This window comes from Lingula anatina, chromosome 7, assembly GCF_051362555.1.
Source record: "Lingula anatina isolate TDL-2025a chromosome 7, LinAna3.0, whole genome shotgun sequence".
Lineage (NCBI taxonomy): Eukaryota > Metazoa > Brachiopoda > Lingulata > Lingulida > Lingulidae > Lingula > Lingula anatina.
Window position 1 is genome coordinate 12,768,971 of NC_141773.1, and position 22,681 is coordinate 12,791,651.

A 22,681-nucleotide genomic window follows, 5' to 3' on the forward strand; every position below is an offset into this window, starting at 1 on the left:
TGCCTAAAAAGGCACTGAAACACCGCCATCAGCATAAGCTTCTTTGCCGTCTAGCTCCGCCCCCTTATGACCCGTAAACAAAACTATCCAATCAGGGAGAAGTCTGCGAAATCAATAAACATTCTCTTATCGCTGCTGGATTTGTGAATCAAACCTGGGACGAAGGCTGCGGTGTAAACGTAAGTGTATTTAGCGTCAAGTTCTCGAGATTTTGTCGCACGAATTTTGAGAATATAGCTTGTTTAGTTGTGCTAGAAAGACTAAAGCCCTAAATTTTTGCTTGCAGAGTAGAGAAAGCTGGAGAGCGCTACAAATCCCGTTCGAAGACTGCAACAAGTGCCCGCGAGAGCGTAGCACGGTGCTGTCGCGAAATTGCGTCATATTATTTCTCCCGGAGAGCGAGATAGAGTTACACTACAGATAGCTGAGTTGCCAAAACGGTAAGAAAAATCTCCCAGCTTCATGTTGATGCACAATTTAGTGTGTTTCTAGTAGAATCAAACATGATTTGGACGCTTTATAACGTTGGGGTATATTTTCACATATTCAACATGGCGGATATTGTGGCTAGCAGAATTGCGATACAGCATCTCTGATTCAGGTCACGCATTTCACCTGAACCAAAATTGTTTCTCGTTTATAGGTCGTAATTCCAACCAAAATGGACCTTGAATTTTATGGAGATTATGGAGGTGAATCCAACGATTGTTTTTACCAAGACAGAAAGCCGAATATGAGCACAAAACCGAAGCGGATCAGCAAGGTGAGTCCTTTCTAGTCAGATTACGTGACCTAGTTTCGGTCTCGGGTTCATTCATACATTTTCATCATTGTTTCGGGTCATGCACCGTTTTCATTGAGAAGAAACGAGAATTGTTCATGTTTGGTTTGAGATGACGATCGCGCCGAGGACCCTTTCTTGTCTTTTTTATGTTTCTTGAGTGCCTGGCTCTCTTGGGGATTTTAGAAATAGACATCGAGGAAATACAGTCACCCTGCTTGGTTCATATTTTAAAAATGGATTTATCGTAGTTGCATTTGCGTTCGTTGTCTTTCTTTCTTCCTAAAGAAGAATGGTTTTTGATTAACAAACAGTGCTAGAAACAGTGTAACTGTGCTAGAATAATCTGAGCTAGAATATGATATGTGCCTAAATGTTTAGTAAAAAATCTGTAAGGAAATAGGGTGAAGGGAATTTCAACAGTTTAGTAATTTTGAAACTATTTTATTAAGTTTAGACAATGGCGAAACAGACCCAGACATAGTAATTATATATATTTAGTATTTTGTATATTTAAAAGATAAAAATGACTGTATTTTATGTCAGCAGTGTATTCACCTTCCTATGTAAAATCATAAATCACATATGTGACCTATCAGTCTCTTACCTTGGGTTATAATCAATCTTTGAAGATTGTCTTTGATAAGTCCATTTCATCTTCTTTGTGAAAAGCTTATTGTCTGTTTGTGTTACTTAACTTACTTTCTGTCTTAATAAAACTACAATTGATAATTGTGGATAAAGTTGTGTGGTTAAGGTTAAGGTTATAGTTAATATATATATTTTGTGCAATTTAATGAGTGACTGGTCTTATGTTTTTAAAACGATACATAAGACAGGCATTTTTTTCTTGAAGGCATTGTTTGTATTATCATATTGTATTATCGCAATGGTAACAATTATGTGCCCAGGGTTATGGTCAATAAGGACAGAAATTGGACATCTCTATCTGTATCTCACACTGGCATTAGTGTCACTTATTAAAGTGTAGGCAAAATGGGATAGGTGGATCTTTGTCAATATTTACTTTTGATCTTTTATCTGGCAGTTAGCATAATGATTTGGTTATTATCGGGACATATGTTGGAAGTATGACAGTTATTCACCTTTAAACCATAGGGCATTTATGAATTCACCATTTTTCTTGGTAAAAATTAGAATCAAGCTTTTTACTCACAGGTATGGCCTATAGGAAAGACTGGCAGGTTGAAAAACAACTATGAGCATGCTTGTTACATGCTCTTCCTTAGATGGCAGTGCTTGACAGTTGCATTTGATTCTGCTGGTCAACGTCATTCTGTGTGAATATATCTATATATAAATGTCACCAGGACCTGTGAACAAAGTGATATGTCACAGACGCATTATCAAAGACCTTCATATATGCGGGTGGCACTATTTAACTGATCTGGACTGTTTAGTCACTGAAGAGGCAATTAGTATGTGTCTATACATCTGTGAAACCCTCTCTCTCTCTCTCTCTCTCTCTCTCTCTCTCTCTCTCTCTCTCTCTCTCTCTCTCTCTCTCTCTCTCTCTCTGACTGTGTTCTCATAAACCAATCGTACTAGCTGGATCAATTTAACTCTTTGGATCTTTTCACTGAAATGCTTTCAGTGAAATCGGGTTAATTGTCTGGGATTCCCCCCTTGAATAATTTACAGGAACACTCTCTCTCTCTCTCTCTCTCTCTCTCTCTCTCTCTCTCTCTCTCTCTCTCTCTCTCTCTCTCAGTGTTTTAAGACAGCCACAGCCATCCAAAAGCCACTTGAAATGAAATATAAAATCAAGCTTGAATAATGAAATTACTTTTCCGTTTACCAGGTATAAAATGTAGTCTTCTTAGGTTAAGATAGAAAATTTTAATTTCAATTGCCAGTTACATCTGGCTGTGAACCAATATAATACATGGGGGGGGGGGGGGGGGGGGGGGGGTCACAGGTGATAATGGATTACGAAGAACCCATGTGTGGGGTGATATATGTTGTTATAGAGAGCTGTTCTGTCACAGCTAAAGTCAGTCGTGGACAGCAGCAAGTACAGGTTCCAAATTAGAGCAACTGGTTATGTAGACTTCTGTGTAATACATGCCTGCATGAAAAGGATGAAATGGGTAGTGGCAATGTACAGGTGAGTTTGGATCTTACTTTATATGGTAGACAGTACTGGAGTCTGTTTTTTAACCAGGAATGTGTGTATGAAAAAACATTACAGCTAGCCTAGTCTTAGGTTCAGGAAAATTTTTTCTTAGTCATGACGTTTCTTTACGTAGTTTCTTTCGCAAGGTGAAAATTTTTTATTCACAGGTTTATTTAGTGATGCACGCAAGTAAGAGTTGATAACTAATAATTTTGTAATAACACCCCCAGGCAGAAATCTGAAATCACCGTTACTCAGTTCTCCTGCAAACAACGTTTTATTTATGCTAACTAGTATTGTCGCTCAGTCAGGTTAATGATAAATCTTCAAAGACCAAGTTTCCTGTATTTTCAGGAAACCGAAATTTATATTTGGCAGTTTGAGGCCAAAAGGTATAAAAATTATTTCCTAGAAAGACTTCTTCATATCAGAAGATATCAAGTCTTTCTGGGAAAATCCCACACCAAGAGCAGACTGAAAAGCTGGGAAGTAAGGATCTTAATGAATGTGCCCCAGCCAGAGTCGATCTGCATCATTTCACACAATTATAAAGTGAGAAATTGTGCTAATCGAGAATCAGTAGCAGAAAGCAATTAGCATTAGTTGCAAGGTAGAAGATTGAAGTTAGGCTAATTGTTGGTAAGACATGTTGAGTTCAGGGACTTGTTTAACAAAAGAGCTTTAGGGTGAAAATCGGTCTTAATTTTAAGACTAATCTTGAAGTTTGCAAATTTTACCCAATATAATTGTAATGAGAAATGGAGTCTGTTTGAAATCTAGGAAAACTTGGCTTTTTTTGCACAGAACCTTTGGTTCATTTCATAAAATGGACTGGCATGGCAAGATTTGGAAGTGGTGTTTCCAGACTGATTGAATAGTGTTAACTCTATATAACCCTTATCATTAACTGAGCATGTTTAGCTCAACACAAAAATTCAACTTTGTACAACTTAAAGCAGCAAAAGCAAGAAAAAGCCAAAACTTCACTGACATATTTGATATCTTTTTAAATTGGAGAAAACTTCAGCCATTGCCACTAGATGTTTTAATTATTATTTGGTCATATTTTTTTGTCCTGTGGTTTTTGTGGTTGTGGCTATTTTTAAACACAAAGCCACAATCTTAGGTTGGGCTGTCTCGTCAAAGCACTGGTATATCTGTAATGAGTTAATTTTTGGGTTGGAGTGAATTTTCAATCGTAAGCTAAAATGTCTAAAGGGATCATGTTATTGCCTGGAAAATATGGTGGCTGGAGAAAAATTGCATGTTTACAAAAACGAACTTGGGAAATGGTGTGTTTGCCTGGGTTGATAAGTGAAGAATATTAAAGACCGGATCATAATTGTAGTGGGGAATTTGATACTAATTTAAAAAAAGAGAGAATTCTCCCTAATTTTCATCCTGTTTTTCTCATAGGTGGTAATGTCAATCGGCAGCCGTATCCTGTTGCTCCAAATTTTCAAGTATTATGTCATTTCTCACCACTGTTAGTAACTCAGACACATCCTGGAAAGTGGTAAACATTTGTGTTACTTTGAGACATTGCCTAGAAAAACTGTTCTCGTTGAAAATTACCATGCCACTTCTCAAAATTTAATTTTCTTCCCTCTCAAGACTGGTCTGAAGACAAAGCCAGCAGGCTGCTACTTTTTATCTTAATTTGCTTGTCTAGCCAGTGTACTGGATCCGACTGGTTTTACCTTGTGCTTGCTCCACTTAACGCTATGCTAGAAACATAAAGTACAAAACAAAGTGGCAGAAAGGGAGATGGGATGTTTTACTAGGGATGGAGGGGGGGGGGGGGGGGGCTGCCATCATCTACTGAGATAAATTTCCAATTCGAAAGTTTGATGAAGAATAATTGATACAAGTGACCTGTCATTAATATAAGAAGTGAGACTCAGTTAATGATGTTTGATTAAAAACAAAGCTTAAATTACGCCGCTGAACCATAAGACCATAAGGTCAGATGAATTACAGGGGTTATCTGATCAAGGTAATTAGTTAATTGATGAGATAATTAGTAATATGAATATACACAGATCATTTGCATTTTATCATTGATCAGATTCATTCCAACACATCATTATAGTCGGAAATGGCCTGTAGTCTTTCTTTGATGAGTTTTCTGAAGGTAATGTGTTCTATATCTCAGCTTTGTAATTATTATTTCTTTAGTTTCTGTCCACATTTTGAATGTGGAATTATAGAAACAGCTAAGAAATAGTCTTTCGTGCATTATTACCCTACATCTCAGTACAATAAGGCGATTTTTTTTAGATTACCATAAGTCCAGTTTTGATGTATTACAAGGCCAATTTCCTAGAAATCCTGTACAAACCTAATGCAGTTAATTAATCTAGACATATATCCTTCATTAAAATCAAACATACAAGTGCATCAAGGTAAAGCTCTGTAAATAAGCGCAGATAGGTAAAGTGCCATTTTGAATTATTTTCAACTCTGAGATGTGGAGCGTTTCGTTGTCTAGAAAGTAAAGGTCCTGTGCATGTCATTTTGACATTGTTTAAATGATGTTGCAACTGAAAATGACCGGATATGATACTCTGTCCTGTCTTAATGGTTTGTCCCATGATATTGTGTGATTTAGGTCGATGGGGTAAGAAAAGTGTGTCATTGTGTGGGCAGGGGCAGGAAAGGGCGTCAGGTTTGCAGTGTCTGTCAGGTGATGTAACATCTCTTTGATGTTAATTCGGCCACCCTTTCTCATACTTCATTCAAGGATCTTGTAGCGAATACCGGTACATTAAATGGCGGTGCAACACTAACACCTGAAATTTCTATTCTTTTCTGGGTGTTCAAGGCCTAAACTTTGTAGCTAAGGATATTTTGAATGGTTGTCCATATTATGACAGCTTCAAAGGTGACAACAGGCTATATCTTCTAGAAAATCTTGGTTTTTGTCTGGCTGGTGGTCTCTTGAGAAATTGAGAAAGTAAAGTTCATATTTACCACAAGTAAAACTCCTTAATAATTTATGTAAATGATATCACAATGTCAATGTAAGGGACATTAAAATGTGAAAATGGTTCAGTGTTGATTTGGCAAATATGCATGCTTGTACATATTCAACTTATATAACCTAATGATGCAGCTTTTTATGCCATTTGCATTTTTATCAATATAAAATGTTTCAAGGAAGTGTTTTGAGTGAATGAGATGGAGTATATTTTTAGAAGTACAAGAAAGAGGTTAAGATCCATTTTCACGGAGTATTTTGTTCCAATAACTAGCCCCTGTGTTATTCACAGTTCAAGTGGGATGTTGACCGTTAGGTGTGTATGGAAAGTGTTTGACAGCAAATTATACAAGTCAACAAGCCACCATTTGATGTTAGAATTAGATTCCCAAAGTTATCCTATGACGTATGATAAGATCAAATGTTTACACCTGAAGAAAAATCCCCACAGTAATCTGGTCCAGCCGGGGTAGGGTAGAAAGCAAATAAACCAAAAAGGTTCAGATGAAATCACAACAGGATTTAATTTTGTGTGCCAACTACTTTGAAGAATGACGTTGGTTTTGAGAATTGCTTTCAGGCCTGCTCTGCTCTGCAACTGCGACTGCGACTGCGCTCGCTCATGGCAAATAGAGCGATAAGATAATATCTGTTGACTCTTCTCTTGAGCTGCTAGTTGAGAGCAGTAAGACTGAAGCAGGGTCAGGACGGTTGTATCAGATACTGCTTGGTCTCTGCTGTAAGAACCAATGTCTTGATTGCAATCCTCTCTCAATATAATTCCACTGAAACATTGGTTATGTTTGTTGCTGAGTGGGCTGGATTCTTATTTTGGGGACAACAGGAGGTTGGACTACACATCCTGGTGTAAAAACTGAGATGATGTGGTTCAAACCGTTCTAAATGCAGAAGGGGACTGCTGTTTCACTGTGTCATTCCTCTTTTTACAGTCCAAATCTAATACGTGACCAAATATGGACTGCATGTGTGTGTCACTGTGTGTGTATGTCGCATATCTATATTCTTGTTATTCACTGTCTTCAGAGACACTATTTTCTTAATGAATTCATTATTTTCTCTCTCTCATTGCCACTCTTAACTTTGGACATGCGTCAGCAATTTTTATTCATTTTCATGTTTACGAACGTCGGGGGAAGATTATTTTTGCTGGTAAATGTTGGGTTTAGTTCAGGTGTAGTTTCAGTCTTAAAAAATGATGAATACGAGAGCTCTGCCTGATTTTGTGCACGTGCCTCAGTGCAGCATTTTATGCAAAGAGGATATTTCATCACCTATGAAAGTCTTCAATTGCCAGATTGGAGGAAATGTGTTTTATTTTTGTGTTCCACAGTCATTTGAATGCACAACAATGGACTTGATCCCCTTGTGTCTCAATGTTTTTTAGGGAAGATTAATGATATTTATTCCTGAAATATGCTTTATTTTTGTGTTCCACGGACTTAATCTGAGGCACAATGATGGATTTGATCCCTTCTATCTCAGTATTTTTAGGGAAGATTATTGATTTCAGTTCCTAAAATATGTTTTATTTAAGTTTTGTTGTTTTTGTTATCAAATGTATGTGCTCATGCATGAATCTCACATGGAACTGGGAGTAAGTCAGTGAGAGGGGAGATTTAAAACTCCTGATTCGAGTGCTTTCCATCAAAAAGTAAATCAAGTGTGGCCGCTGAAAAGATATATAACAAAGTAGGGAGAAGTTGGACAAAAACAACAACAGCCACCACAACAAAGAGCTTGAGATGATGGAACTGTTGCCCTAAAATTAACAAATATATAATAGGATATGAATTTTATTTCACTACATATTGTTTTTTAAAGAAAGTGATTTATTAAAGTTAAAAAAAAATGTACAAAGTTGGATACAGCATAACATAAGAGGCCCATGGTGAAGATAAATTTAAGAATTGCCTTTTTTTTATCATTATAAAATGAAGTAGTTTAAACTTATTAAAAGAAATAGCATATTTTCTAGAATTGTGGTCTAAGTAGAAGCATATAAAGTAACCAATTGCATGTTCTGGGTTTTGTTATCACCACTAATTGCCCCAGCTGTGAAAGGTGTGTGTGTGTGCTTCTTGAACTGAACAGCAATTCTCCACAGTTATGGTGTCTGCGCTGGATTGAGGTGAGAACGATGGAGCCTGGAGCAGCTGTGTGGATTTTCTGTCATATCTTCTGGGGGCGTTTATAAAAACATGTTTTTTGAGTTAATTAAGTGTGGTTAGCTGCAAGGTAGCTTGTCCTTGTCAGAAAGAGAGAGAGAGTTTGGGGGGCCGGGGGGAGGGGGGGTAAAAATCATGTCTCTTTTGATTTTGAATTCGAGCAATCTCCAGGTCAAGCATATATGAAGAATTATCTATGATTGTTGTGGTTGAAAAATGTGGAGTAACCTTCTCTTCAACCCCAGCTGCTTACCACCCCCGTGTCAGAAGGATTGTAGAATTTTAAAACATGGCGTAATTTCTGTGGACTGTATTGAGATAAGTGGGTGTTGCACTCGAATATACAGCAATGACTCGATCTTTTCAATGGGGGAAAATTGTGAATTTTACAGATACTGTATTTTTAAGTAATAATTTCTTAAAATAAGAGCATTCCTATTAAAGCAATAATAACTCTTCGTTTCGGCCAAAAAATGAATTTTCCTGGAGTAAACAACAATTTTCCCATGCTTACCAATGGTTAATGAATCCATTTTTACATTCAAAGTTAGTCCTGGTTTTTTTCTAAAAAGTTTGGTTTTTTGTTAAAATCTCTTAAGAGATTTTAACAGAGTATAGACATCAGTGGAGGTCACGTGGTCTAAAGACAAGTTCAAATATCAGGATAAAAGCTATAACTGCTGTTTTTATGGTAAAACAGAATATATTATATTTCTATGAGTTATTCACAAGGTTTTTATTGTGAAATATAGGTCTCATACAAAGAGTTATTATGCCTTTAAGTGGTTGCAACAAAATTGAAAAGCAAACTCCCCAATAGTTCTATTGTATGCATTAAAAACAACACAAATGCTATACAAAAATATAATTTTTATGATGTATCTGAAAGTTTGATGATTTTTGCCCATTGAAAAGATCGAGCCAATACCGTATCCTTACCATTTGAAGTGATATCTGAATCTTTTTTTGTGTCTGTGTGGTTAGCATCTTTCTGCGGGCAGCTCTGTCTGCTTCTAGCGCCTTTCCAGTGTTGTCATTGTCATAGCTTAACGAGGCTCTACCATGTTATTATGTTGTATAGGGGGACTTTACTCCCTGTGACAAGTTCAACGCTTGCTCTCTTCCCACTTTTTAGGGGGAAGTTGATGAGATTGACTATGTCAAGTAAGTGCGTTGGAAACGAGGAGGCGTGTCATTCATTCAAGCTGAGTGGATTTAGCGAGTCCCCCCAGAGTTGGGACGATCCATGTAGACTGATGTTATCTATGGGAATGGGGTCTAAGACATTTGGCATATGTGTGTTGTCATTGATCAATGTAAATCGGTGTCACATCATCGAGAAAAGGTGGCATCTATGCCTGAATAAAAATGAGTCATAACTATGGGCTGTTTCAGCTTGCATGTTGTCCCTGTGACAATGATTTTCATTCTCTGTTTTTCCCTGTGGTGGTTTGTAATTTAATCCAGTGAGTTTATAATATGTTGATGTTAATAGCTCACAGCAAATACTATATGATATCAAATAGAACTGTTGTATCATTTGATGTTAAATGGGGCAGTGACATGATGTGAGGCAAGGTTTTTTACTCTTTTTCTCTGTCAAATGTGTCTAAAGTTTATAGGAAATGGAAAAAATATATTTCCTAGGTTCTACTCCAAAGTCAGAATTTTTTTTTTTTTGAAGAGATGTTTTTTTTCATGCTTACAAACTGTCAGTACAATTGTAGAATCAAAACAGATACTAGTATAGAATTACACCAGCTTTTACTGCTTTTGTGCTGCTGCTGTTTGTTCCTTGATGAAAAACAAAAAACTTCCACATAGCCAAAGTTTGCTGAGAGGTGGGTAAACCAGTAATAATCAATTTTTCATGTATACCTGTGTTTCATTGCTCCAATATTGTATTACCATTTCAGCTTCTCTTTATCATTAAAAATGTTTACTCTTACTTTGACACCAGCGATCAAGGTCATGTTTTTATGTTTTGCTGTGAAGACTTCCCTGCAGTAATGTTGGTTCGATTTTCCTATACTTGACACACAATTCATCAAGCCTGGCTGAACTGTAGTCTGAACAGTGTAAACAAGTCTTTTGCTAGGACCCTGTGTAAAATGTATATACGTAGCCATATTCACAGCAGCAGACCAACAGGTCTAAAGATCAAATATGGCGTCCCACTTAAAAGCTTGCGGTATAATCCTTTAATAGACCCTGAATAGATTCCCTGCAGGGATTACGCCATATTTGATCCGCAGATATGTTAGTCCACCGTTGTGAAAGTGGGCCATGTCTGGCGTGATGGGTGTTGTCTGCTCTCTGTGTAGGAGTTCCGGCGCCAGGGCGACTCCCTACTTATTATGTAACGTCATAAATGGGATTGCGTCTAAGGCCGCAATCTTGTATAAAGATTTTTGTTAGTTCCAAGAGAGATTTTTCACTGTCCACACAAGGGTTTTTGTCCTGATGTTCTTTGTTTGTGTTATTTCATTAAAAAATTGTCCCAGAAGGTAGAATTTATGTTGCGAATTGTTGTCAATAAAAAAAAAAATTATAGAATATGAGCCTGGTAAACCTGCATTTTTCTCATTTTATTGGAACTATTCCTAACAAATGAAATTTACAAAAATATACATATTGAAATAAGCAAGAGCCAATGTGTATTCTTAGGTATTTTGTAGGTGGAAAAGGTTAATCACCTTTGACGTTATGGTTTGAAGCCACTGCCTTTAGTTTTGTCATTGAAATCAGGATCCATGACATTTTAGCACTGTTGATATGTGATCTATAATATTTCTTTTATTAGCTCAACTCATAAACTATTCATGAAGGCAGGCTGTTGTTAGTAGATCCATCATTGGTGGAATGTCTTGTTTTTAGTTGACAAAGAGCAAATTAAACTTGACCGACAGAACTTTATTGTAGGGTAAAAATCAAAAGAAAGTTTATTCATTCGGATGTTGTACTGACTGTGTTTCTTTAAACCAATTAATGTTGTTGGCTGGAGTCTTGTTTTGTGAAAGGTTGAAAAAATTAATCTCCTTTTTTTGTTAAACTGGATATTTGATACGACTGTAGGCAATTTGTGTGGAATTGTAGAAATGATGAAAATGAATATAATCAGAGCAAGTTGTGCAGAGGCATACTTATACAAGATATCTGAACTTCTGCTGTTGGCATTGTTTCTATTGATATTTCTAGTAGTGAGTTACTTTGATCCACTGGAAAAGCATTTATTTCTGTTGACTTGTCTGACAGTAAACAGTGTCTAAGTAGACCTTGACAGCTCTGATACTGTCACCTATAATAAACTAAAGACTGATGCTTCTCTTGACCAAGTTTCTATTTGTCACTTTTTTATTTCAAAACTAACCATTTAAAGTTTACTTTGTAAGGAGTGAAGGAAACATTTGGAATTCTCCAATGGTTGTGTTGCATATTATTGATATTTATAAATTTATTAAGTTTGATTTATTCATCCTATGTCCTGCCATATTTGATTTACACATTTTAAGCTTGATATGGTTTATCTTTTTTTTGGAATTTTTCTGTCCAAATCTTGGAATATTTCAACCAAGTTTCTCCTTTTATTTCAGACCTATGATGGAGAACTTGGCAAGGAGATAGAGCGCCTGAACAGCATGCTGCCCCCAGAGAACGATGACTGCTGCGTTCCAGGCTCCTTCGGTACCATGCAGAAGGTTCCCTCCATGAGCGACCTCTCAGACGAGAGTCTTGGTGAGTCCGTGCTTGGTTTTATATACCCCCTTCATTGTTTTATGTACAACAGGGTAGACATTGCCTTTTATTTGCTAGAGTGCTTGCAAAAGCTGGGAAAAATTGCCTAGAAAATTTATGCTGTAGACCATGCTTATTTATCTGTAAAATTTTGCATATTTGGGAAGGTATTCTCTACCCTTGTGCACTTCTGTATCCATCTGTTAAATTTCACTTTTATGCCACAAATTGCATTGATTGATTTTTCCAACATTGTTTATCCTAACTTCTTAGCATGGATGCTTGATTGTAGTTCTCAATTATGTGTTTTTTTTTTTTTTTTTTTTTTTTTTTTTTTTTTTTTTACTCAGGAATGACAGACACTTACCTGGTCTTGAGGGGAGATCAGACATCCGTGTCTTAAAGTTAGGGCTATATATTTTATGTATTGTGTTTTATTTATTTTATTCATATTTGTCCGAGCCTACAAGAACAAGAGCTTGTTTCAAGAAAGGACTTAGAGATTGGTCTAAAGTTTTTGTCTGTTTTTACCCAAGACAAATCAGCACTTATCCAGTCCAATTAAGTGAAATATTGCACTTGTTTTATAACATGCAAAACACAGTCAATGTTTCTGGCCTCTGCTGTCTGTATTTCAGTTTCACTGGGCCCAGGTTTCACACACACAAAAAAAAGAAAATTGTCAGATTTCCTGGCTAAGAACTTAATTACCAAGGTAACATGGTCACATGGGCATATCTTACCCTATCAGGAACAGTGCACTCTCTTGGAAATCGTAGTCAACTAAGCCAGGGAACTGACTCAAGTTTTTTGTAAAGCCTGGGGTTGTTTTGAACTGAAGTTGACAAAATTTTGGGCCTAAATGCTAGACCAGTTTACAGGCTTAAGATATGCAAGTTTAGAACATGCTCTAGGAATTGGTGTGCTGATGCAGCATCCTTGACAATCAATCATCATTGACCTTTTAATTTCCATCTACTGAGTCTGAGCCCTTTACAGTTTCTCATTTTGAATATTTTTATACTTGAGGTTTCAAACATTTAATTACCAGTGATCTTTTAGTTTATTAATTGGGTAGTTTAGAGAAAACAGGACACTTTTTAGGGGGGTCATTTTTTATGTGATTTAATATTGAAAAAAAAATGATGGTGGATAAATAAATCAATGCAAAAAGATGTTCAGAAATCACTTAAGTTTTTTACAGCTTCCATTTGATAATATATATCATCTTAAGATGATACATATTATGGTTTATGTACTTAAAATGGTTTATGCACTTAGAATGTTTTAAGATTATTTTTCTTCTTGCAATTTGGTGCAAATGTTTTGATATATATATTGATTTGAAAGATTACAACAGATGAACATGCAGTAGAATGCGAAAGAATGGGATTATTTTCAGTTACTGTCAGTGTGAACATTTTATTGTGATATGTGTTAAACTCAATGTAAACATATTTGTAAGATAAACGCCTGCCTTACTTGGTCAATTTTGAATGGTTTACTTTATTATGGATCTTTGGAGTTCCAGTAAAAGTGACAAAAATCTGCCAATGACTGGTTTGTGTACAGTAATTTGTTGATGAATTCAAACATAAATGTTTTGCTTTATATATTTTTTAAAAAGAAATATTGACTCAAGAATTTTGAAAAATTATTGAGCTCAGTGTCAAAAAATAAGTTGTGAGTATCTAAAAATGATGAATCTAAGAAAATGTAAAAAGTTAGAAAAACTGAGGTGTTTAAAAAATGAAGTAGTTGTAGCACCATTGGTGACTGGTTTTGACATATTCACTGACCCATTTATGCCACGGTCAGTGACTCCATTCAACCTCCACAGCCTACAGCAACAATGTGACAAATATTGCTCAATTTGGACGTCTTCTAATGTTCCTGCCTCGAGGGTTCACAAATATAGTCTCGGGTTTATAAATGGCACATAGGAAGTAGTGGACATGTACTCTGTGTGATAGATTGAGTAATTGTGTATGGAGGAGCCCGACTGTGCAGTCTGTGGACCCATAGATTCAGAAAACTTACACGGATTGTTGGCCATCTAACACGCGAGCGACGCAAATCGGGTTTCACTTTTTGAATTGAAGCCAAGCGTCAAACCCAAAAGATGCATAGCCAAAGTTATGCTTTGTAGATGTGCAGAAGACATGTAATTGAACTTTGTCTTGATTTCTTTGAGGTCATTGGGGCTTAGTGAACCTTTTTCTTCAAGTCATTGGCTAATTTACTGTCATCTCTGTGTAACATCACATTCAACTCATCTTCGACAATGGACAAAGTGACCCTGAAACTAACCAGTGACTTGTGTCAGATTGTATTTATTTTCTGTTTTGTTCTTAAAAAGGTTTTCTTTTTCTCTATAAGTCTGTTCTCAAACTTTTTTTAAAATAAAAAATGTATTTTGTAAACATTGAGAATGTCCTTACATACCCTGACAAGAAAATGTCAACGTTTTATTAAACCTCATCATTCCAAGCATTAACCATACAGAGACAAATGGCTCGCAAAGAAACCAGCACTATCAACGTGACTGCGACAAAGAATATTATAAATGAACAAGGCATTGTCCATGAATATTGAATTAGTTTTCTTTACAATGGATGACTTAGAGGGACTGAGCTCTTCATGATGCCGTTAAGTACAGCATGGTGTGAGCATTAGCCATCTTCCTTGCTCGTCTTTGAAGCTGAATATAATAAAATGTAATAACTGCCCATGCAGCTAATTTGTCACTTCAGCTGTAAAGGAAGCACTTCATCAAAAAGATGCTAATGCCATTATCCTTACTGTGGACAAATGGTTGATTGCGTTCATTGGGAGACCTGCGTTGACAGAACAGCGTTAAAAGAACAGCGTAGCTCTGTGCTGAGATGGCATTGTGATGGTCTACACAAAATAATGAGACTAAGAGTTCAACTGAGTCTCCATCAAATGACTATTTCCCGACCCACCCTTCCAGCCTCCTTCCCCTATTGAAAGCCACAGAAAGCCGCAGTCTGTGCGGGGGGGAATTTGAGTCGAGATCTTTCCCAAACTAGGCCAATTACTATGTTGCTGAATCTGGTTTGAATGTTATTAAATTTATATTTTATTTTATTTTTTAGAGGGAGAAGGGGGGGGTCTGGTACTGTTTTGTTCTTAGGGAGCTGAGCCAGCTGTCAGAGAGGTTGGGAAACTGAGGCAGCTTTTCAAAGCAATGGCAGTTTTCTCTGCAGAAAATTAACTTAACTTACAGCACCTGGTGGTGATAACTTACCGTTGCTACGGTAACCCATCAACCCCCAAGGCCTTTGGAGCTTTGCCAAATCTGATCATGTTGGGGATAAACATCAGGTTGGGCTGTGGAGAATGAAACTGCTTGGGCTGATGTAGCCTAAATCTTTAGAAATAATTGAAATTTGTAGGGTAATTCAATCACAAAGATGGCTGAATGGTTTTTCTCTTCCTCCAACCTTTTCTGAAGCCTTTCGCCATATTTGATGCCCTTTACAGATCTAGTAAGCTGCGGTAATTTCTCACTAAATTTTTTCATTGCTCAGTTAATGATTTTTTTTAGGCTACATAATGACGTAGAGAAAAAAAATTGTTCTGTACATCTTGAATATGGTTAATTTCAAGCCGAAATAGGTTCTTTTTCTTGAATGTTAGCACAACCCATCTCTCCTGAGATGGTCTTAAAACAGTTTTGTTTAACCCCTGCCTGTTTGGAACCTCTCTCTCATTAGTAACCTTTTTTTCTAATTTTGTTTCATGTCACTCTAAGACCCCATTCCCAGAGATTAGACCGATCCAACTAGTTCGACCTAACTCCCTGGGGGTTCACGCTAAATAGCTGTCAGCCAAGTGGGCACGAAAGTTAATTACCCCCTTACAGCTTGTAGTAGGCGGGACGGACATTTAAGCCAGATTATCTGACAGTAACCTAGTGAGACTCCCCACGGGGATGGATCGATCTTAAATCTATGGGAATGCCCCTAAAATTCTCGTTATTAAGGAACTTTGTGTCATATAGGAGGACTTGTGTAACTAACTTTTTTTTGTGTGTGCGTCATCAGAATGTTGTAAAAGGTTACCGAGGAATTAACCTGTGATGTTGCAGGACTGTTGTCAAGAAAGACAATTAATATTTGTAACCTTTAGTTGAAGTATTTAAGAAAATGACTATCGCCTCATTAACACAACCAGTTTGACATGCATGTACCTAGTTTGAAAATTCTAAAGTATGGGCCTTTCCCAATGTACCTATCATTCCACCTAGATCACAGGGACTCTCCTAATGAAATCATGTCAAAAGATTAACACGCCTCCTCCTGGCATTGAGTAGAATACAAAATAGGTTGTGATTATACAAGTACTGTGGAAACAAGAGAAGATGTGTCATTCAAAAAGAAGGGTTTTTTTCCAATTACGGTAGAAACAAGAGAAGATGTGTCATTCAGTTAATAATCTGATTGCATTCAGGAAGTTTCCAGTGGATTTGGGTCGATCTTCATAGAACAAGTTTTACTGGGAATGGACCCTATGTCTTTTACGTAGTATATTGTGTCATGTCAGCCTAAGGCAGATGAGTAACCACATATTACTCTGGGATATATACATACTGTGGATGATAGCAACAGACTGTCATATTATTATCTTAGCGAAGGATGTCATGATTTGCGTTGGCGGTGGTTTGTTTGGTATCAGGATGTCTCAAAATTTTCTTTGCAATTTTTGGTGAAATTTTCTAGATAGAAGTTATTCAGCGTGGGAAAGAAGTCATTACTATTACAACCGAGCCCAGGTCTTTATTTAAAATTTTTTTTAGTCTTTTTTTTTTTTCTTGGCAGGGAAATGCAGTCATGGAGTGCTTTGCAGTTTGTGTACATTATTTTATTATGTCTGCCTTAAGCAGATAGGAGTTATCACACATATTTGCTTATACATGTAAAGCCTCATACAAACAATTTCCTTTTTATTTTGTTTTGAATATGTGCACTTTATAAACCGTGGCATCCATAATGCTTCTCTATAACATTCATTCTCAAGTGAATGTTTAGTTAATTGATACTAAATCAGTGTTATCCTTATTGGGCCTTGATCAAAGAAGAAGTATGGCACATACTATTTCGATGCACACTTGCCATATTAAAAAGGAGACTTGTAATTTTTTCTTTTTTTTTCTGTTTCTGAAATAAGTATTTAGTCAAGAAAATACATTGTTGAACTAGTTTTGAATTTCATCAGGTGCCCTGGTCATTTTCCTCTCCAAATTGATATTGAAGGAAGTATGGGAAATAACATGCAAAAAGGGAAGAAAGGACAGAAAAACAGACACCTCTTAATTTCCTCTTTTACAAGAATGGTTATCAGTTTTCCATGGGCTGTATTAGGTCTATAGGTTATTAAACTCACAGTTTCCACACTCAAAAACACCATTCACTCTGACAACAACAGTGACAAAGTGATGTTGAGGATGCAGAGGAAAAGACCTCTTTACAAACTTCTTAAACTACAAAAGAAATTACATGCAGTGCCCCTTGACTAAATTTTATACCATTTTTAATTGAAGTCAGAGTGGCATGTCAAATTGTAGAAAAAAATTACCTCCATAAAGTTGTCATTCAGAATTACTTTTTTATATCTCAGGCATTGTCATATTGTGAGTAACATTTGTACATAACATTTCATGTTATGGTAGTGATGCCTTTTTTTAAAGCAAATAATAGCAGATATACAACAAAACCTTTAGTCTGGAACAGATGTTTCCTAGTTGCACCTTCAGCCTTTAGCACTTGTTGCCATGGTGACAAGGTCTGCAGGTACCCAGGCCTTTCATTTGTATGATTCGGCATGAACAGCAGCAGCAGCATCGATGGAGAAGGGCATACGGCTTCCAGTGTTTGCAAAAGTGGAACACGACTAATGGAAGACAAGCTCAAAGCAAATAGCAGCGCAAAAGAGGAAGCGAGTCCATTAGGGGAAGGTCTCAAAAGTACAACAGAGGTTGTCGCTCAAGAAACATAAGAAGTGCAAGTATGGATTCTTATCACTGTTGCAGTGTGGTATTTTAGGGGAGAGAATCTTACCAAGAGCATAGTGAGCAAAAGGTTGGCTACAGATGTGAGGAGATACATTGTTTGTGTCAGGGAAAAATAATTTGGCAGTCAGTAGAAGGAGTGTATTGATTGTGGTTTGAAGAAGAAAACAGTGTTGTAGTTATTTAAAATAACCTGGGACATTGTTTCAGAATAGGTTGTCATGATTATCAGTATCAGACTATTCTGGAAGTGAATTTTCCTATCTTGATTTTTTAAAATTAAAGATTGGTGCATACATGTTACAACATTGCACCAATTTCTTACTCTATCTCCATCTCCATCCCTCCTTTTTACTTGATAAATGATAAGATATACCTTTTCTATTTGCAGTCTACAACAGAGAAAAACATATAAAACAGAAAATGTCACTTGTCTTAGAGAATATCTGAAAAAGTCTGGGATGCTGAAAAACTAATAAAATATGCGCATATGTGAGATCCACCCTCAGACCAGGAGTGACAGGGTTAAAAAACAGATGTGAAAGTATCACAAAAATATTTCACAACAGAGAGTAGGTAGCTAAAAATGGTGTATTTTTATGTTCACTTCCTTTTTTCTTTTTTTTTTCTTTTTTTGTATCAATACTTGAGTACTGGGGCTGATTGGATTTTTTGTCTTTTAAGGTGTAAGCATATGGTTTCATGTTCAATGAAAAAACTAAGAGGAAAAAAAGGTTATTGATTCTGTAACAACATTGAAATGTCAGCCAGTGCTTGTGCACTGTTCTTTGTTATATTTTAGTCTGGGTGCACAATTGGAAAAAAAATTATTGGAAGAAAAATTGAACTGAAAACTCACTTGCTTGAAAATTAAAAAGACTTTCATATTAAAATAAATACATAACATTGTGTGTTATCGGTTAAACTCTCTTTGGTGTAAGGTTGTTTTGCATTTGTTGCCTTTCCTTTATTTTTCATCTAAGTTTATAATGAAGAAAAGCAGTTTGTCAGAAGTTTTGATTTACAACAATGCTAATTGATACCTGTTAGTCATGGCAATCGACAAATTTGACAAAAATGATCATAATCATTCTCATAATAAGATCCATGTTAATAGATAAAATTGCCAGTGTTGTTCTGATTTTGTCAACTGGGTTGACGTCAAGACAACTTTGTTTTCACCTGTCAGGTTTCTGCTTTACCCCATTCTGAGAGATAAAGTAGTTTAAAAAAAAAATGACTAGCAATTTAATGAACTGGTGTCTGGAATAGGCGTCTGGAATAGGCATATTATTGGAGTAAAACTATGGATTAGGATTCAGGGATTTGGAAACATGATATACCCAAGCTGATTTTAATTGCTTCTTTGAAAAACTTGTATAAGACTGGGTTTCCATACCTTGATCGATCTAACAGGATCGATCGATCTCCATGGGGTTTCTCGCTAAATTGCTTTCAGCTTCAGCAGCATATATATATCTCATAATCTGGCACACCTACTGAAGCTGCTAAACAATAATTAATTACCCCCTAACAGCTTCAGTAGGTGTAACAGACATCTTAGCTGCTTAAGTTGATTACAATTTAGCGAGAATCCCCTTGGAGATAAATAGATCCACAGTACAATAGGGTCTGGGAATGGTCCCTAAGGTTTCATTATTTCCCAGGGATGTACTAGGGTGGGGTTAATGTTTTGAGGGCAGTTATGGGTGTCAAAAGAGGCAGCTTGTATATTTCTGTTTTGTGTATCTTATATAGATGTGGTGGTTTTATTTTTTCCCTACAAATTGAAGATTTCTTCGAATGGCTCTTACTTCCTTTGGGAGGAAGAAATATACATGCATATACAGAGGCAAACATGCTGTCTTCTTCAGTTGTGCAACATTCTGAAATGTCCATCTCTCTCTCTTTCTCTCTCTCTCTCTCTCTCTCTCTCTCTCTCTCTCTCTCTCAGGATATTAAAAGTGTTGAACAGAGGATTGTGAATTGACCATTCACTTCAAAAGCAAACTTGAAAGGCAACTGTTAGGGCCTGTTCTTCACCAGTTGATCCCCAGACTAACTACTCCACGGAACAAGTACGGCGTGTACTTGACAATGGATTCCCCATCTCGTGTGCATACCCTCCCTTCAGGCCCAGACCAGTTAAACCTTAGCATGCTTTCAAGTGGGTCCTGCCATGTTTGATCTGAAGACAAGTTAGTCCCTGGATCAGCTGGTTCTTAACAGACCCTAAGGCCCCATTCAGAATAGGGGACTAACTAGTCTGAGGGTCAAATATGGCCGACCCACTCGAATACTTCTCTGTGGAATATCTTTTCGATGTCTATTAGCGGATTAGACGGCAAGCTTTGTAGCTGGTCGTAATATTTCACCCTTGGACTAGTAAGTCCCCTATTCTGAATGGAGCCTTAGAGCAGTTCAAAAGAATAGTTATTTGAACTCTGTATAACAGGACCACATTTCCCGTAACATATTAAGCAATAAAATGCTGCATTAAAGCCAAGAAAAGTTCAGCTGTCCTCCACAGACTAAATAAAAAAGAGAGGCGTGATCATGTCTAGGAAAATGTGTCTTAATAGAGGATAATACAGTTGAAACCACATCTGTGAAATCGGGATTAGATAAATCCCTGTGTACATACAAATTAACGAATGCCAAGCTCTGTTGCAGCTCTATTGAAGAATATCATTATATCCATTCAAACCAAACGGTATTAGACGTTAATCGTGGGTGAATCACAGTTGAAGCGCGAGAATTAGTGGGTATTTTTGTTTTAAAAAGAAAACTAGTCTTAATCTGTAATCCAGTGGCCAATTTTTAAAGACTGTTTGATTATATACAACACATAGAAAATAATGTGGTTAATAGTATTCACTGAAAGTTATTATGTTAAAGAGAATGCTGTGGTAAATAATTTTGAGTGAGAAAACAAAACAAGATAAAGACTTTTATTAGTTAGCGATACACATCTATGATTTCACTATTAAGATTATAAGAATTGAGAAAATATTTTGTTGCTTCCTTTGCCAGAAGCAAAACAAATGTGGTTGGTTTTTAAAAAATACAACATCATTTCTTACATAATTTCCCCTGCATCTCCTGTTCTTGAGTATATTTGCCTGTCAGTCTCATTGTCAAATTGAGTTTGCCCATAGGGGACAAGTAGGGTGACAAATTACTTGTTGAGGAACTTGAAAAATTAATTTATTTTGTCATAAAAAGATAGTAATACTCCATTATTTTCAGACCTGTAGTCTATCATGTCTGTGTTAAATTTTTAAAATAATTTTGTTGAAAACTTGTATAAAAGGGTTGAAATGATGATGCAAAAGAGAAAATTAAAATCTTTAATCTTTTCAGTTTTTTTCTTTTTGTGAAATAAAACACAAGGCACTTAAAGAAAGGGGTTTTGTTTTTAAACAGGTTTAAAAAGGGGCAGAGCACTTCGTAGCAAAACAAAACGATGTTTCATGTTTTGAACACTTCAGATATAAAACTGACGGCTTAATCTCTGTCTCCGTCTTAGAAACATAACCAGCAACTTTTGATTCGATCTCAATCTTGATCAAAACCACCCAACTAACTAGTATAGATTTTCACAATAAAGTATCCATCCGTGCACACTATGTTAGTTTATCTCTTAGCCAGGAACATGGATCATTGGACAACTTTCCTGCCAGCCAGGAACCGTATAACTAACAGCTCACAAATCAATATGGTTGACGTCAAGTACCCGTTCACTGCAACAGGCGATTGTTCATTCATAAAAACTGTAAAGTGTGGAATGAAAGATGTTTCAAATAGCTCTTCCTTACCCACTACCATCACCTGCTCCTCGTACCTTTTCTTCCGTAAGCATATTGATACACTGTTACATCATCTGGCCAACACAAGAATGGGGAATTTGCCATGTTTTCCTAGACATACAAGACCAACAAGCACAAGAAAGGGGCAGTACAGTGTCGAGTGCATTAAAATCACTTCTTACGGCAGTATTGCTCGCCATTACATGCACATCATCTTCTGCATCGCTGCTTTTCAAGACTCAAGTGCTGGGTAGTGGGGGAAGGTTGATTGAAGACCCTTCAGCTATGGGGGAAGTAAAGATGGGGAGGTGATGGGACTGAAGGTTTTCTTGACAAGTACATTTGAGGTGTGGTGTTGGGGGTGAAAAGGCCATTCATTATAAAACAGCTGGATGGGCAAAAATTGTACTTCTGGCAGTACATGTGTATCAATTTTGGGAATGAATCTGGGAAAGGAAGGAGTGAGGGTTGGATGAGAAGAAACTAAGCACTTGTATATGAGATAAATATGAATATGGGATGGACCTTTTTTTGTATAAGATTTGATCATAAACAGTGTTAAGAATATAATGAGGAGTTTAAATAGCTTAAATCTACCTATTCCACATAACATCACAAGTCTTTAATACATTTTTTTTTTAAATTTAACAAATATTCTTTGTACAGTTCTGTAGAGATGCAGAAGATTGATCTGTTTTAGCCAATGCTTATTAAACTAACATTCAGCACTGTTTCTTGGTAATAGCAAAAATGAATTGTTTAGTATACTTTTGTATTTTTTCTGGAAAAAAACCTTTGATGTCCTGCTGGTATTATTATCTTATTGATTTCAATTGAGCAAAAAAGAAAAGTAAATGATGGATGTTATAAACAGTGCTTTTGTTGTATCTGTTGAACCCCTATTGAAAAATGCATGCATGGCTGATTGTAACATAATGGCCCACATTTGTCCAAGAGAAAAAGAACAACATGACTTATTTCTTTGTTTTGCCACAGACTCTAACCTAATGGTACAAAAA

At 36.5% G+C, this 22,681-nt stretch overlaps 1 protein-coding gene across 1 annotated transcript in view; it reads left to right on the forward strand.

Moving 5' to 3' along the window:
• LOC106173687 (protein C-ets-1-like) overlaps positions 1-22,681 on the forward strand; it is a 58,654-nt gene continuing 35,973 nt past the window's right edge. The window contains exons 1-4 of the mRNA XM_087016668.1: positions 1-179; positions 287-440; positions 644-763; positions 11,678-11,819. Coding sequence (XP_086872794.1) covers positions 662-763; positions 11,678-11,819 — 244 coding nt within the window. The 5' untranslated portion in view covers positions 1-179; positions 287-440; positions 644-661. The remainder of the gene's footprint in view (positions 180-286; positions 441-643; positions 764-11,677; positions 11,820-22,681) is intronic.